Genomic DNA, 18627 nt, shown 5'->3' with positions numbered 1-18627 from the left:
AAGCAAATACAATACAAATTTAATTTTTTGCAAAGTAATTTTAAACATTTTAATTGCATAAACTAATTTTAACTGGGCACAATTTTTTATTTTAACATTTTAAATTTAAGATTTATATTAACTCTTACGCTGGTGAAAGCAGGCCCTACGTAAGGGTTTCGTGGGCATTGCTGGGTAGCAGTTGGGCAAGTAGCGCGTGTGGAAACTTGCAGCACCTTTCTGAAGGTTCACGACAGAGCGTACACCATCATTGGAACAGCAAATTCCGGGCCATTATAAAACAGTGCACTTCACAGGCCGACTTGAACTCTCCCAACCCCAATTTGTGTTTCTCTCTATATCTACCAGTTTGTATTTCCCTGTCTCTCCTCTCTCCCCAGTTTGTGTATCTCTTTTGCTCTCTCTCTCTCCCTCTCTCCCCACAGTTTGTGTTGCTCTCTCTCCCCCAGTTGCTCTTTCAGGTGATTTTCGTTGGCCCCGATGCTGTCATCCTCACACCCGACAATGAATCATAGAATGGTTACAGCACAGTAAGAGGCCATTTGGCCTGTCGAGTCCATGCCGGCTCTCTACAAGAGCACTTCAGCTAGTCCCACACCCCAGCCCTTTCCCCGTAGCCCTGCAATTTTTATTGTTTCAGGTACTTATTTAATTCTCTTTTGAAAGCCACGATTGAATCTGCCTCCACCACCCTTTCAGGCAGTGCATTCCAAATCACAACCACTCGCTGCGTAATTAAGTTTTTCCTCATGTCGCCTTTGGACCTTCTACCAATCAAATCTGTGTCCACTGGTTCTCAACCCTTCCGCCAATGGGAACAGTTTCTCTCTATTCTGTCTAGACCCCTCATGATTTTGAACACCTCTATCAAATCTGCTCTCAACCTTCTCTGCTTTAAGGAGAACAACCCCAGCTTCTCTAGTCTATCCATGTAACTGAAGTCACTCATCTCTGGAACCATTCTTGTAAATCTTTTCTGCACCCCCTCTAAAGCCTTCACATCCATCCTGAAGTGTGGTGCCCAAAATTGGACACAATACTCCAGTTGTGGCCGAACCAGTGTTTTATAAAGGTTCATCATAACTTCCTTGCTTTTGTACTCTATGCCTCTATTTATGAAGCCCAGGATCCCGTATGTTTTTTTAACTGCTTTCTTAATCTGTCCTGCCACCTTCAACGATTTATGCCCATATACCCCCAGGTCTCTCTGTTCCTGCACCCCCTTTAGAATTGTACCCTTTAGTTTATATTGCCTCTCCTCATTCTTTTTACCAAAATGTATCACACTGCACTTTTCTGCATTAAACTTCATCTGCCACGTGTCCGCCCATTCCACCATCCTCTCTATGTCCTCTTGAAGGTTATCACTATCCTCCTCACTGTTCACTATACTTCCAAGTTTTGTGTCATCTGCAAATTTTTAAATTGTTTCCTGTACACCCAAGTCTAAGTCATTAATATATATCAAGAAAAGCCATGGTCCTAGTACCGACCCCTGGGAAACACGACTGTATACCTTCCTCCAGTCCGAAAAACAACTGTTCACCACTACTCTGTTTCCTATCACTCAGCCAATTTCATATCCATGCTGCCATTGTCCCTTTTATCCATGGGCTTCAGCTTTGCTGGCAAGCCTATTATGTGGCACCGTATCAAATGCCTTTTGGAAATCCATGTACACCACATCAACTCTCTCTATTACCTCATCAAAAAAGTTGGTTAAACACGATTTGCCTTTAACAAATCCGTGCTGGATTCCCTTAATTAATCCACACTTGTCCAAGTGACTGTTAATTTTGCCCCAGATTCCAAGTGACTGTTCATTTTGTCCCGGATGAAGCGGTGTTTCCGAACAGTGGGGCGACCAGCAGGGCCCAGTGTGAAATCTGCCTACAGGAATGATCTAGGATGCTGAACCTAAGCATTGAAATAAAACCCTTGACAACATCTTTTAAGTTTGTGAAAAACATTTTTGACTGGAAAACGGGTGTGCTTCCTCAGCTGATTCTGGTTACCAGATCTTTTACGCTAAGAGGCAGGAGGGTGAGGGTGGAAGCATGCCATTTAGATGTGAACAAGAACTGGAAAACCAGAGATGAGAACAATATTTTCCTTCAGACCATTAAATGTATGGAATATGTTCCCAGAAAATGTCCATTGATTACCTCCTTCAAAAAAGAGCTGGATTGAGAGCTGGGTTTGTGATTGTAGGTTATAGGTGTTAGATCCGTGATTCTGAGAGTATGATGTTTTTCAATAACCACATGGATGTTGTAACTTAACAATCAGCAGGTATTTACTGGAGGAGGGTAGTCTCAAGACTGGGGGTACAGAGGCATGCGCAAGGCTTATATACAGGTGTGGTCACTGCCGGTACTACAGTATACAGGAGCTGTAAAAGTAGTTCTGTCTTAAAGGTACATACACTACAATTCCTCCCCTTTTAGATTAGTAGTACCCCTAATATTCAAATAACAATTAACACTTTAACATGTACATGAGACAACAATAGTCCATTTATAGATTCAGTCTTTGGGGCGGCTTCTTGATCCTTTCGGGATAGCGCCTTTCCTGAGGTTCTTGTTCTTGGTGCGGAGGCGATTCTGGCCCCTTTTCATCGGGTAGTTCATCGGTTTCCACTGCTACTGGTTCTGAGGTAGATGCTACCGGTATGTCGGGTTCATCCCCAGGTAGGCGAGACATGGGGTTGACTCGTTCCTGTGACGCTAAGATCTGATCGACGTGGCGTCTCACAATGTTCTCCCCGACATCCACTGTGTACATTAATGGCCCCTGCCTTGTGCATATCGTTCCGGGTTGCCATTTCTCTGTTCGGTAGTCACGGGCCAAGACTGGTTGTCCTACATTGAAGCTCCTTGTCGGCTTCTCATTGATGTGCTGGAATTGTTTATCCTCAACATTTCTTCGCACATTTGGTCTGAGCAAGTCCAGACGAGATCTCAACCTTCGGTTAAAGAACATCATGGCCGGGGTCTGGTTGGTAACTGCATGTGTCGCGTTTCGGTAGGCTAATAAGAAATTGTCCACCTTATGCTGTAGTGGAATTTCATCATCGCACATGGCCTTTATCGCCTTCTTAAAGGTTTGTACGAACCTCTCAGCCAATCCATTTGTGGCTGGATGATACGGGGCGGATGTGTAATGCCTTCCCCCATTCCTTCTCATAAATTTTCGAAACTCTTCGGACACAAACTGTGGTCCATTATCAGAGCAAATCTGCTCTGGCAAGCCGTTTCTGGCAAATATGGTCTGTAGGACTACAATCGTTTTCTCTGTAGTGGTTGAGGACATTTTTATCACCTCAGGCCACTTCGAATGAGCATCCACTGCTATTAAGAACATTGAGTCCATGAATGGACCAGTGAAATCAATATGCACCCGTTGCCATGGAGAGGAGGGCCACTTCCATGGGTGTAGAGGGGCATGTGGTGGTGCATTTTGGACCTTCTGGCAGCTCTTGGTTAGGTCTTCGATTTGTTGATTGATTCCCGGCCACCACACAAGCCCCAGCAAGGATTTTAGTTTTCACTCCCCCCAGATGACCTTCATGTAGCTCATTTAGCACTCTCTCCCTTAACTTGGGTGGAAACACCACTGGATCCACACATCACTGTCCCCTGGCATACTGACAGCTGTTCTCTTCTGGATGAGAATGCTGGCAACAGTGAGTCGCCATGTGTTGGCCATCCCCTCACCGTCAAATCATATACCTGAGACAGCGTCGGATCATTGCGGGTCTCCTTCTCTATACCCGCGTTAGTTACTGGCAATCGTTCAATTATTGACGAATAAAATATCTCGATAGGGTCCACTGCTGGTGCTTCCTCCACAGTAGGCAGTGGCAGGCGCGATAGCCCATCAGAGTTTCCATGCTGTTTCGTGCCTTTATATTCTATTTCATATTGATTCGCCCCTAGAAACAGGGACCATCTTTGTAACCATTGTGCAGTCATCACTGGAACGCCCTTCTTAGTATTAAAGATGGAGACAAGTGGTTGGTGGTCAGTCAGCAAGAACTTCTGTCCATGCAGATAGTGGTTGAATTTTTTTACTCCCCATACTAGGCTGAGGGCCTCCCTGTCAATCTGGGCGTAGTTGCGCTCAGCTGAGGTTAGTGACCGAGATGCAAAGGCTACTGGCCTCTCCAACCCGTCTGGGAATTTGTGTGACAGCACCGCTCCAATACCATAAGATGATGCATCACATGCCAAATGAATTGGTAGTGCTGGGTTGAAATGGGCCAACACCTCTTTTGATGTGATCAATTCTTTACACTTCTGGAAAGCTCGTCTACGTTCGTCATTCCACTTCCATGGTACCCCTGTTTGCAGTAGGGTGTTCAGTGGGTGTAATACCGTCGACAAATTTGGTAAGAACTTGTGGTAGTAGTTTACCAGCCCGAGGAACGACCTCAGTTGTGACACATTTTCCGGTGCTGGAGCCTTGACTACTGCCTCAATCTTTTCAGGGGACTTATGTAACCCCTCTTCATCGATGACGTGGCCACAATACGAGATCTGTTTCTGGAAAAACTCGCACTTGTGGCGATTAGCTCGTAGCCCATACTCCTTTAATCTGGTGAGCACCTTCTCCAAGTTGGCGAGGTGATCACTGTCATTTTTGCCTGTGACCAGGATGTCGTCCAAATAACACTGGGTCCCTGGAATCCCTTGCAGGACTTGATCCATTGCCCTTTGCCAAATAGCCGGAGCTGATGCTACCCTGAACACCAGCCGGTTGTATTGATAGAGACCTTTATGAGTGTTAATCGTAAGATATTGTTTCGAAGCTTCTTCTACCTCCATTTGCAAGTACGCCTGGGCTAGATCAATTTTGGTGAAGCGTTTACCTCCAGATAGCGAGGCGAAAATATCCTCAATTTGTGGAAGCGGATATTGTACCGTGTGAAGGACTGGGTTCACTGTCACCTTAAAATCCCCACAGATGCGGACCTTCTTTGGTTCCCCAGGCGTATTACTCAACGACCTCTTCATTACAGGAACGATGGGTGTAGCCCACTCGCTCCAGTCTACTTTGGCAGTACTCCTGAACGTTCCAACCCTTCCAGCTCTGCTTCGACAGCTGGTCTGATCGCATAAGGCACTGGTCTGGCCTTAAGAAACTTTGGGCTTGCATTTTCCTCTATTTTAATCGTTGCTGTTATGCCTTTTAGTGTTCCGAGTCCCTCCTGGAACACTTCTTTTGCGTCAGTTAGCATTTTTGACAGTCGTCCAGGTGTGACGTCGTCATCCTTTTTGGCCTCAACCTTCAGTGCCTGTATGGAATGCCAATCTAATTGTATCTTCCGGATCCATTCACATCCTAGCAGTGGTGGTCCTCCATCTGGCAATACATATATATCCATTTTAGGTATTTCCTGGCCTTTATATATCACTTTCACCCTTATTTTTCCTTTGGGGTAGACTTTTTGCCCTGTGTACGTCTTCAAGACAATCTCTGTAGCTTTCAAGGGTATATGTGAAAATAGCCGCTTATAGTCCCTTTGGTTTATGACTGTTAGGGCTGATCCTGTGTCCAATTCCATTTTCACTTGGACTCCGTCTATCTTGAGCGTGACCCAGATAGTCTGGTGATCCTCCATTTTGGTTACCTTATGTCGTTTCAGACAACCCAGCTCCTTGCTTCCGGAGTCTGTGTCACTTTTCTGTTCGTCTGAACTACTGTCCATCACCTGGTGTACCTTTTTGTACTTCTCCTGTGGAGATTTCTTACTGTTGGTTTTCTTCCCAGACCTGCAGACTCTTGCTATGTGTCCTGCTTTTCCACACTGTCTGTACACTTGGTCCTTGAACCAACAATCCTTCTGGTCCTGTGTTGTTCTGCCGCAGCGATAGCACTTCCCTGTTCCATAGGACATTTCATTGGTGCCATATTCTTGCGGTCTCCGTTGTATCTCTGCAGCGCCCCTTGCAGCTGCTTCATGTGATATTGCCATACTGAAAGCCTTGTCCAGCGTAAGATCATTTTCTGATAGAAGCCGTTTCTGGGTTCCTTCACTTTGCAGCCCACACACAAACTTGTCCCTTAACGTATCTGCTAGTCCTGCTCCAAACTGGCAGTATTTCGATAGCTTGCGCAGTTCCGTTAGGTACTCAGCATTGCTTTCGTCTTTGTGTTGGTTCCTTTTATGGAACTTAAATCGTTCTGCTATCAGCAGCGGTGTGGGGTTTAAGTGGTCCTGTAGGATTTCTACTATGCTTTCAAAATTCTTGTTCACCAGCTTCTCTGGGGTTATTAGGTTTCGCAGTAACCCATAAGTTTTTGCACCCATGGAATTTAACAAAACCAGTGCTTTCCTAGCATCTGGCCCTTCATTCGCCCTGCAGTACACCTCAATACGTTCCACATATGTTGCCCAATCTTCGACTTCATTGTCGAACGTAGAGATACTGCCACTCTTCAGCATCACTGGGTGTGATTTAACTGTCAAAAATGGCGTCTCCCGCGCTTCCCCTTCTTCTCCGCTGGCACAAAATGGCGTCTCCCGCGCTTTCCTTCCTTCCCGCGCTCGCCCTTCTTCTCCGCTGCAGCTTCTAAAAATGGCGTTTCCCGCGCTCCTCTTCTCCGCGGCTCAATGGCGTCTCCCGCGCTCTCCCTTCTTCTCCCCGCGGACACTGTTCAGCCCTTGAGCCCTGGCCGTGCTCTGCGTGTTTTTTTTTTTCTCTCGACGCCGCTCGGTTTTCAACCCCCGGCTGCGCCCTGTGCGCTTCACCCTCTGCCTTACCCCGTCGATGCTGCTCGGCTTTGTCTCCGCCGTCGGTCGGCTCCAGCCACCGCTGTCCGGGAAGGGTCTGCGCTGTACGTGTCGTCAGTCTCTTGCTGATCGTCGTGGCTGGGGAACCAAGCCCGGCTCTCCACAGCCTCCCCTGCGATGTTCACTCTCTGCCGGACGACTGGGCGGTTGCTCGTGGTTGACGCCCGTGTTTCTGGCCTCGACTTTCTTCCACCGCCCTCCCGGAGCGAATCCTCGAAGGGAAATGCAGAGTTGCAGGTAGATTCGAATCGACATTTGTCGCCACTGTTAGATGCGTGATTCTGAGAGTATGATGTTTTTCAATAACCACACGGATGCTGTAACTTAACAATCAGCAGGTATTTACTGGAGGAGGGTAGTCTCAAGACTGGGGGTACAGAGGCATGCGCAAGGCTTATATACAGGTGTGGTCACTGCCGGTACTACAGTATACAGGAGCTGTAAAAGTAGTTCTGTCTTAAAGGTACATACACTACAATAGGGATAAGAGTAGACTGAGAAGGTCAAATATTCTACATAACGCACTGGTTCCTGTGTTGCTGCTTGGAAGAGGGAAGAGAGAACAAACTTGTATTTGTACATCCTTAAAACTCTTGCAACATCCGAAAGTACTTGTCCTATTATTAGTTTTGAACCGCAGCCACTGTTGGATGTGGAGAAACAATTTGTCCATAAACAGCAGCTGAGTTGAATGATCAGTTAATCTTTTATTTGGGTGGCTTTGGTTTCAGGGAGGTCTGTTGGCTTGAGTGCTACCAATTGACCCAAACTGGTACATGGGATTGTGGTTTATGAAGGGCAGCAGCCCTGGATTAAATGATGGAGATGCGGGACGAATGAATATTCTGGGTTTTTCTTGTGAACATTGGGGAGTATTTATGCAGAATTTTCGTCTCGTATCGGGCATGCGGACGATGTGACCCGTACAGCACAAAAGGAGGCCAAGTCTGCGTCGGCTCTTTCGGAGAGCGATCCAGTTAGTCTCACTCGCCGGCTCTTTCTCCATATCACTGCAATTGTTTTCTCCTTCAAGTACTTATCCAATTCACTTTTGAAAGGTACTATTGAATCTGTGTCCACTACCATATCAGGCAGTGCAGTCCAAATCCTAACCACTCGTTGCGTAAAGAAGATTTCTCTTCTGTCGGCTCTGGTTCTTCAGCCAATCACCTTAAGTCTGCATCCTCTGGTTACCGCCCCTTCTGCCACTGGAAACAGTTTCTCCTTATTTACTCCATCAAAACCCTTCATGATTTTTGAACACCCCTGTTCAGTCTCCCCTTAACCTTCTCTGTTCTAAGGCGAACAACCCCAGCTTCTTTAGTCTCTCTGTGTAACTGAAGTCCCTCATCCCTGGTACCATTTCTAGTAAATCACCTCTGCACCCTCTCTAAGGCCTTGACATCCTTCCCAGTGATTTATGAAGATTTAGGATGACTTCCTAGCTTTTGTACTCTGTCTTTGGTTATAAAGCCAAGGATCCCATCTGCTTTTTTAATATTCTTCTCAACTTGTCCTGCCATCTTCAAAGGTTTGTGTACATACGCCCCGAGGTGTCTCTGTTCCTGCACTCCCTTTAAAATTGTACCATTTAGTTAATCTTGCTCCTCCTCATTCTTCCTACCAAAATGCATTACTTCACCCTCCTCTGTGTTAAATGTCATCTGCCATGTGTCTGCCCAGTCATTCACTTTCTGTATTTCCCCTTTCTCTTGCTGTCACTGCCTATTTGTGCACCCCTCTCATTCACTCTCAGCTCTTGGGTCTGTCTCTGTTTCTCCCTTTCTGTTACTGCTTCTCTCTCTGCCTTCGTTTCATTCACTATCTCATTTTGTCATCCACCCCCAACCCCCCCTCTCTCTCTCTGTTACTGGCCCGGTGATCTCTCTTCCTCTGGGTCTCCGAGTCTCCGGCAGAGTGCAACCCAGCAGCCTGCTCTTCTCTCGGCTCAATTCAATTCAATTCAATTCAATTTTATTTGCCATATGTAACCAGTACAATGGAATGCTCACTCCCCGTCGGGACACGTCAGCTATTCTTACAGCGCCGTGTTCAGAAAGTCAATTCAATGGCATCCAGTGGCAGTGGGAGCACGATGTCCCTCAGCCGCTCCGTCCTCCTCGTCACCGCGGCCTCCTCCTCACTGTTGCCGGCTCCACGTGTGGTGGCCTGCTTCTCCCGCTCACGATCCGACCTCTGGCCGCCATGCCCGGCTCCCCTCCTCCCAGTCGGACTGCGAGTTTCCCGCCAAGGAGCTGCCGGCCGACGTGCTGCAGCGGGTCGTCGTGGCTGCTGCTGCTGCCAGTTGCACTGCGCTGCCTCCGCCCGACTTGCCGAACACATCGTCTGGATGTAAATGCTCCGGTCGCCGTCGCCTCCTCCTCACCGTCGCCGGCTCCACGGTCCGACGGCCCGGGGCCTGCTTCTCCCGCTCACGGTCCGGCCTCTGGCTGCCATGCTCGGCTCCCCTCTCTATCTGAGATACTCCGCGTTGGACCGTCCTCGAGCACCCTGGTATTTGATGATTTTTATATTTGTGTATATATTTTGCCCCTGCCCTCGGAAGTTTGAACTGGTAAAAATTATGATGGTCACTTTACTGGTAGAACAATCTTTTGTGAGAAATTCTATGGTTTTGCTTCCACCTGGTGGAATTTGGATCAAACTGCACCAAAATAAACAGCTGCTAAACTTGGTGCTCGGAATGGCTTTAAAGAATAAATACTGTACACTGATAGTGATTTATTATGAGAGCACTAATCCTTCAAATACAGTCACTAGATTTAACGTTTAAGCAATGTTCTAAATTTGCTCAGTTTTTGATTATTATATTTACCCCTCCCAAACTCGACCACTGACAATTAGGCCCATGCCTAATTATTATTTGAGCAAGTCCTGTATGTGGGTGTCGGGTCACACAGTGCACACTGTCAGAATCCAATCGAAGCACAGTAGGACTTGAGGGAATTGCCTTCATCCAATTTAAAAAAGCTTCTGGGAGCGTGGACCAAGGCTGTAATCTAATCCTAATGTTCTGCTCATGTGCCTAAACTACCTGAACATTCATCTCCTGGTTCGTGACACCGAAGCCTCTTAGCTGCATTTTTTTTTGCCTTATCGACCTTGCGTCAGCCATCTGCTGTCCCTTGTAGTCTGGAATGCAATTGTGTTTTATCCAGCCTGTGTTGAGGTTAGCTGCTCAGGATGTATTGCCAATTATAACTGTTGTGATGGATACTCGAATTGCCAGCCACTCGGAAACCAATACATGAATTTAATAAAATGTTTATTTTATTCCGAGCAATTAGTTTAGTGTTTAGTCTTTGCAAAGAGTAAAGGCAAGTTGTGCTGTCTCGAGCGCGCACCCTTAAGCATTCACTTTCTACAGCAGATGGAGCTTCCGATACTATTTCCGATTCGTTTTCTCTAATCCAGTGAGCCTTGTCTCACCTGCTCAGGCACTGGGCCCAATTTGGGGGTGACTGTGGACTGTTTATTGGTGGTCTCCGGTGGTGGGTGGAGTTCCCATTGCTGTCGGCACTGATTGCCGGGAAGTGCACTTTTGCTCAGTCAGCCTGTCAAGCCGAGCTGCTGGAGCCGGCAAACCTCGGGCAGCTGCTGGCAGGCTCTCTGCAACATTTTGCGGAAACGGCAGGGACTGTTGTGACCAGCATATTCCGAGAACACCGAGAAGGGAGTTTGTTATACAGAGTTGACAGGGTGTGAATTGCTTTGAATCTCTCTTACCTTCACTTGTTTTCGTTCAATTTTCTCGCCTCTCTTGAAGGCACAGACTCCTGCTGAGATACCGCTCCATAGATGTTGGCTGTCCTCTGGTACCTCACCCATTTAGCAATTGTTCATTATGTGAATCTCCAACGGTGACTACTTGTCAGGCTATTCAACCGCGAGAGGCACCACAGCGACGCTTGATCCTATCCTGACCCATTAACATGCTCACTTTTCTGCGATCATCACTGAATCATGATTAGGAGTGGGAACCCCTGGGTGAGTTACCCTCCCCTCTCTAGTCTGTACAGGCACTGAGGCCCATTGCAGTTTCCCAGCTGCTGCCCAACTCCAAGCTGTGACCTGGGTACAAGATTGGGGACCTTTCTGCTCTGCATGGCTCGGGATGGGTAATTTGAGAGGTAACATCACCTTTCAATGCTTTAGGAAGTACCAATGTTGGGACTTTTTTTTAGGGATAAAGAAAGACTTGCATTTACATAGCACCTTTCGTGACCAGTACATGTCAAAGCGCTTTACAGCCAATTAAGTACTTTTTTCACCCAAGTGTGGTCACTGTTTTAATGTAGGAAACGCAGGAGCCAATTTGCACAACGCAAGGTCCCACCAACAACAGTGTGATAATAACCAGATACTGTAATCTGATTTTAGGATAGGGTGAACACAAGCAAATTTCAAAAAGAGGAAAGGTGGACTCCAAGGCAGCAGACAACAGGGTTATGGTCGAGACACACAGCTTTAAAGATGGTGAGAGGGATACCATCAGGGGCGAAGGTAATTGGAATCCAGAGTACAAGGGTATAAAATTTAATATCGGCCATAACGGTTAATAGGATGGAGAAATGGAGGGAGTTTCTCAGTAAGATCACTTAAGGTTCGACTTGGAGGGAAAACTGAGACGAAACCGTCGGCTAGCTAATGACTTCATCCAGATTGAATCTCAGTTGTGATGAGCGACTGACTACATTGGCAAAGAACCAGAAGGAGTGGCTGTTGGAAAGGTAGAAAAGCAGCAGTTGGCACTATTGCACGCGTCACGTTTAGCAGCTTCCAGATGTTGTCACTGGTATTAGTTAGGTGCTGGTACACAAGGCAGTCGGAAGAATTTACAGTTTTATACAGGGCGTTCTCATCTCCTGAGAACATCTCGAAGCGCTTCACAACCAACGAATTGCTAAAGTAGGAAAAATGACAACAGAATCGATATAAAGTAAAAGCGAAAAATAGGAAATCTGAAACAAAACCAGAAAATATCAGCAGATCAGTCATGGAGGGAACAGGCGAGTTAAAGTTTCAGGTATAGACCCTTCGATAGAACTGCAGAAAATTACAGACAAACAGCATTTAAAAAGGACCAGAACACAGGTGGTGAGGAAAAAACATGGGTGCACACACACTTGTAAAGTTCTTAAATGGAAAACTGGCAATGGTTAAATGGTTCAAGCGATAGTAACATGAGCCAATGCATATCATAGTGAGGAAAATTAAAGGGCACTTTCTCTCCCTCCACCTCGCTCTCCCTCCACCTCGCTCTCCCTCCACCTCGCTCTCCCTCCACCTCGCTCTCCCTCCACCTCGCTCTCCTTCCTTCGATGGTGAGCATGGGATCACTCTCAAAAGAGCGTTCGACCAGCCCAACTTCTCTTTGGCTCTCCCCTCTACAGTCTGTGTGGACAAGCACTCGGTGTCACTTTTATTCTCTTGTTAGGGGTGGGCCTGAGGCCAAGTAATTGACGAGACCATTTAACCTATAGAGGTTCCTCTAAAACCTCATCACCCAATGACAGCTCAAGTTCTTTGTCTTGGTCCTTGGATGAAAGTCCTCCCCAAAAGGGGGTCTCATTACCTCATTCAATTTGTCTTATTGTTTAATCTTTCTGAAGGTTCTTCCTTTGGAATTCGTGTCTTATCTCTCTTGTCTCTATCCTCCCGAGTTAGGAGTCGGACATGCCATTCTAGGCCATCAGATGTTCGTAACTGCTTGTTATCAGTTATTTATGCTCATGCTGTTCATGCAGCTTTAGCTATGCAAAACTAACTATTTCATTATCAGACTATTGTACCATGGAATGAATCATTAAATTCCCAAAGATACCTTCTATTCTATTCTCATACACTGGATAACTTACGCATTTTAAAGCAGTTTTGTTAAGCAAAGTCAAAATCCTAACTTAGCATTATAATATGGTTATTAGCAGTAATGGAAGAAATGCAATGTTGAGCCTTGGTTGATCAAATTCAAGAAACACAAACAAGGTTGAAATTCTAATTTGAAAACAAGATTATTTATGACCGTCATACTGCAGAATGCTATAACATACGCCAGGAACCAAAACACAGGCAGATTCTACGCATCTATCGAATTATTCTAAGACTAGTCTGAGAGACTTTCTGTCTCTAGTTCTAATATAATCATGTAAGTACAGCATTACTCGTGTCACCGTCTTATCCGCAAAACCATATACATTTTGAACACCCCTGATTTCTAACAACATAGAGAATGCGTGAATAGCTGAGGTCATTGGGAAGTGGTAAGGCAGGTCTGGAATATAAACAGAAAAGGTTGGTAGAGCAGAACAGGCTCCAACTGCCCAGAAGCCTAGGAGAGGAATAAAAATCAGGCCAACACCAAGGGCAAAATCTGCCCTGCCAGCTTGCTGTTCCTTCAGAGTGTCACCACCCTGAGCGCCAACCTGTTTATCCCCCACCCCCAAGCCCCAAATGCCGACACATGCATTCCCACATCACCAGCACCTCCTGCAGTAAACAGATCAAGGTTCTCTGTCTAGACATGACACAAGTTTGGAAGGATAAACCCTTTAATTGTACTGAAGGGGTATTTCTTCATAGATTCGGTAGACCTAGCGATGACATTTGATTTTTCTCAACTATACACGTAAACACTTGAGCACTGGAACAAGCCATTGCGGATGGTCCCTGAGCATATAGGGGAGAAATTGTATCTCTTCATTATTCCAGGACGGGCTGACATTAAATAACAACAACGTTTTTATTTACATTTTTGACATTCAACGGCATTACCATTGCCGAATCCCCCACCATCAACATCCTGAGGGGTCACCATTGACCAGAAACTTAATTGGACCAGCCACATAAATGCTGTGGCAACAAGAGCGGGTCAGAGGCTGGTTATTCCGTGGCGAGTGACTCACCTCCTCACTCCCCAAAGCCTTTCCACCATCTACAAGGCACAAGTAAGGAGTGTGATGGAATACTCTCCACTTGCCTGGATGAGTGCAGCTCCAACAACACTCAAGAAGCTTGACACCATCCAGGACAAAGCGGACCGCTTGATTGTCACCCCATCCACCACCGGCGGACCGTGGCTGCAGTGTGTACCATCTAAAAGATGCACTGCAGCAACTCGGCAAGGGTTTTTCGGCAGTACCTCCCAAGCCCGCGACTTCTACCACCTAGAAGGACAAGGGCAGCAAGTGCATGGGAACACCATCATCTGCAAGTTACACACCACCCTGACTTGGAAATATATCGCCGTTCATTCATCATCGCTGGGTCGAAATCTTGGAACTCTGTTCCTAATAGCACTGTGGGAGTACCTTCACCACAAGGACTGCAGCGGTTCAAGAAGGTGGCTCACCACCACCTTCTCGAGGGCAATTAGGGATGGGCAATAAATACTGGCTTTGCCAGCAGCGCCCACATCCCAGGAACGAATAAAAAAAAAAAACTTGTGCCAACAGAACAAGGTGTGTGTGCGCGTGCGCTTCCACATTTAAATACCTGTTGGATTCAGAAAGCTGCCAATCATACATCAAAATAAATCTTCCAGAATGTTTGTATTTGAATTGCCTAAATATCTCGAGCCAGATGGTTCCTTGACATTTTCTCTCCTGCAGATTGAAGATACACAAATATCTACCAGTTTTTGAAGAGGTGTCCAATGAGGATAATTTTGTTCAGAATAAAAATTCTCGCCCCATTTTATTCCCTCCTAGTTTTAATACATGAAAAGGTGGAGAACGATGGACTAAGTAACAAGACCCTGAAAATCACGGACTTTGGCCTGGCACGGGAGTGGCACAAGACAACCAAAATGAGTGCTGCGGGGACCTACGCCTGGATGGCCCCAGAAGTCATCCGATCCTCCATGTTCTCCAAAGGCAGTGATGTCTGGAGGTATGAGCCTGTACAGTAGGCCTTGCTCCTCTACCCTTTGCCGACGGTATCTCCTACACTTAAAAAGGTCTGGAGGGGGAGGGTCTGCTGATTTCTTTGGCTGAATTTTGAAAAGTGGAATGAGAAAAATGTATAGAGCAGTTGTGAATCTCTTAATTCACATTAGTCTGAGGGAGGGGGTGTTAAGTTAGGTTTGTTAAGTTCTGTTAGGAGATCAGAAATGTTAGTGTCATCACAAGTGTTTGTTAATGTAATATAGCCAGTCATTGTAATTCCAGATATTTTTCAGACACTCAATGCTATCTTTTGCTGAAAACTCTCATGGGGAAATTGTTTTGTTTTGTTCAGAGGACCATGTTAAGGAATTGGTGGGGATGGGGCGAGGTAAGTGCGAACGGGACCACGTACTGGTTCAAGTCTGCTCCCCTCAATCCCTGACCTCGGTCCTTTCAACCACAAGGGTAGTGAGTGGAAGCTTCCTGTTCGGGGGAGGGAAATTCAAGTCGGGGCTTTAGTGGCAGTTGGTGCAGCCCGCTTGTCGAGTGAGGGATGAAGGCTGCCCAGCTGGTTACAGAATGAGAGCTTGTCTGCAACCTCAGCATTGCTATTGGAGACCATACTGAGGGGTGGGGAGACATCCTCATGTGTAGCACAACACTTTGATACGCTGAATACGTGCTGCATCAAGGAACGTGCAATGATGCCATTACAATCCCTTGGACCAATCAGAGAAGTGTCCCTCACTGCATTTTTGTGCTGTTCTTGAAAACTGAGGCTGTGCATGGAGGTGACGAGGTTTTGGAAATGTAACTAAAATGTGCTTTTTCAACTTCTGTTTTCATTTTCTTTCCCTCTCTTGATGTTCCCCCCCCGGCTTCTTTTCTCTCCAACCTCCCCCACCCCCTCCAGCTTCTCTCGCCCCCACACCCCTGGCTTTCTTCTCTCTCTCCTTTCTCTCTCTCTCCTCTTCCCCCCCCCCCCCCCCCCCCCCCCGCTAAATATAATTTCTCCTCTTGCTTTGAGAGTGAACCAGAAAGCATTGGTGTGAGCTACTTGACCTGTTTCACAATCCAGGAGAGGCTAAAGTGGGTTCACTCAGGGCGAGGGAGTCAGAGAGGGTGGGGGCGCGTACAAAACAGGATTAGTACTTGAGGCAAATCAGCTCCCAAAAAGTGGGGTTTGTGTCATTTCACGCGCGAAGACCAAAATGTCACTCCCACACCTCGGGCACTGAAAGACAAGAAGTGATCATTTATATGTCCCCCTCCCTTCCCCAGTATTTTGCATGTTTGGGTCATGTACAGTGTTTGTTCTAACAGTGATTGTCCAGACCCAAAGAAAGCTCACTAAGATCTACAGTTCTGGACTGGATACTTACCAAAGGTAAAGCTGGAAATGTTTCCAGAGGCCGGTGTAAGTACCCTTAACGTGATTCTTTGTACGGTGGGATGCCCTCACAAGATAAACACTGATGAGGAAGATGGTTCAGCCCAAGCTCATCCATCCAGAAAAAGCTACATTGCCTTGCCCTCCTATCACAGCATCCAACTATCTCTTAAATAATGCCATGTTTTTACCCGCCACTGCCCTGCCCAGGGTCCGTTCGATGCCTAGATCGCTCTTTGTGAGGAGAACTTCCTTACACTGGTCCGGAGTTTGACTTTGACCAGTTTGAACCTGTATCCTCTTGCCCTACAGTCAAGATAGTGCTACGAATTTAGCTGTCCTATATCATTCACTGTCTTGTATACCCCTATAAAATTCCTTCCTTTTAAAGTGGAAAAACCCAGATTCTCCAGGTTTTCTTCATACCTCAAACCTCTGACACTAGGAATCTCTGACACAAGAACCTTGTTGCTCTATAGAAAACCACAGTTTAAAAACTCTTTTGTACTGAAACTGTTAATTTTCCAGTTTGACCTGTAGCCACGTTAGAAAAACCGTCAGTTTAGAATCCAGCTCCTAATTCTAGATCATTGCTCTAAATGTTAGGAGTTTTTATGCAATCAAGTTTTTTTTTCCACTAACCAAGAGCCCTTCTCCTTGTTCTCAGCTATGGTGTGTTGCTATGGGAACTGCTGACTGGGGAGGTTCCGTTCAGGGGGATTGATGGGCTGGCTGTGGCCTATGGTGTGGCGATGAACAAACTGGCCCTCCCCATTCCCTCCACCTGCCCAGAGCTTTTCAGCAAACTCATGGAAGGTAAGGCGTCCATTTTCACCAGGGCAGAAGTGCCCTCTGTCATCTACACATCATTGCAAATGTAAAGATAATACGCAACATTAAATGGTTCACATTTCCAGCATCCTGTGTCTTTGTCAAGGACCTGCTGTTGGTGCTGAAGGTTTTTTGAGTTAACATTTTTTCTTCAATCCTCTGTTGTTTTATTTTGCTACCATTTAAATAGTAATTTTGAAAGCTGATGGCGATACTCAATTGTACAAAGGATCCTAATTTCCATTTTTAGCTTCCCAATCTACCAATTCAAAGGTGAAGAACAAAATGACAGCAAAATGTACCCCACAAGCCTGGAGCCGCCAGCCTCACTAGTGATCACCATGGAAGATTAACGGAAACAGGGATCATAGCCTGTGAACCACCTACTTGCATGTTCATTCATTAGTTTACAATGGGCTGAATCATTAAGAAGAGATGGCCTGTGTGGGTATGCGTGAGATATTTACATAGGCTGGGATGAATCGGGGTGCGGGTGTGATGCACAGAGGAAATCTCCCCTCCACCCCCCCACCTCTGATCTATTTTTTTCAGCTAGTAGTGTTAAAGTGTCACTGAACCTCACATTTGACGAATCTTTGTTCCAAAAAATGCTGAAAATACCCAACAGGTCTATCAATGTTCCAAAGAGAAAAGGCCGGTTAGAAAGAGAGAATGGCTGTGCATTTATATAATGCCTTTCATGACACCCAAAGTGCTTTACAGCCAATGAAGTACTTTTGAAGTGTAATCACCTGTTGTAATGTAGGAAACACGGCAGCCGATTTGCGTACACCAAGCTCCCACAAAAAGCAATGCATTAAATGACCAGATCATCTGTTTTAGAGTTGGTTGAGTGATAAATGTTGGCCAGGACACCAGGGAGAACTCCCCATCTCTTCTTCAAATAGTGCCATGCAATAATTTAAGTCTACCCGAGAGGGCAGGCAGGGCCTCGGTTTAACATCTCATCCGAAAGACAGTGCAGCACTTCCTCAGTACTGTAAGGTTGAAGGCTTACTGAAAGAGCTGAGGACTGCATCAGGTCAGTGTGATGCCATGCAAGGAACCCTGCAGTCTTCCATTTGGCACAACATCAGTTTCTGTAGAACAATATCATGCAAAATTATTGCTCAGTAGAAGTTCAGAGCCTTTACTTGGGCTTCAGCAACATTTCTTAGCTGCTTTTCCACATCCTTTAGTTTGATCCTTCTCTTCAAGGCGTTGTTGCCAGTGTTTGGTTCCATGGGCACGGACAGTCCTTCTGTACCTCAATCAAGTGGCCATTTTTCATGCGTGAACCTAGGCAGTGACCATCGGCAGGCTATTTAATCTTGGGCGGCATCAAGTCCTTACCTGCATAAACACCACAAGCCCTTTCCTGTAGGTGGCAGTAGATAGCTATCTAGAGCAGGAACCCTGGCTGCTGTTGTTTTTCCCCCCCCCCCCCCCCATCCTAATTAAGGGGAAGCCGAGGCCAATTATGCCTTTACCACTGCCCTGACTGAGATCGGTAACTCCGCACAGAACAGGATTGAACCTGGGACCTACTGGTCTGTATGGCTGAGTTCCACACTTGATATTTTTACCAATAGAACCCTCCGGGGAGCCTATTCTTGACCCTGTACTTCGCCTCTTTCAGAAAAGAATTCATACATTCTAGAGAAACGCACAAAGTTCGCTCAAGTACAGCGGAAAAGAGTCTAATG

At 46.2% G+C, this 18627-nt stretch overlaps 1 protein-coding gene across 1 annotated transcript in view; it reads left to right on the top strand.

The window, feature by feature from the left end:
- Nucleotides 1–18627, top strand: part of LOC147109562 (mitogen-activated protein kinase kinase kinase 9-like) — a 142988-nt gene that overhangs the window by 79275 nt on the left and 45086 nt on the right. Inside the window, 2 exon segments of the mRNA XM_086002321.1 lie at nucleotides 14524–14704; nucleotides 16758–16906. Of these exon segments, the coding sequence (XP_085858447.1) occupies nucleotides 14524–14704; nucleotides 16758–16906 (330 nt within the window).

This window comes from Somniosus microcephalus, chromosome 12 (genome assembly GCF_052327205.1).
Source record: "Somniosus microcephalus isolate GS21.2 chromosome 12, FLI_Smic_1.0, whole genome shotgun sequence".
NCBI classification, from domain to species: domain Eukaryota; kingdom Metazoa; phylum Chordata; class Chondrichthyes; order Squaliformes; family Somniosidae; genus Somniosus; species Somniosus microcephalus.
The sequence above is the reverse complement of the archived record's forward strand: the minus strand, read 5'-3'. Positions and strand labels throughout refer to the sequence as shown.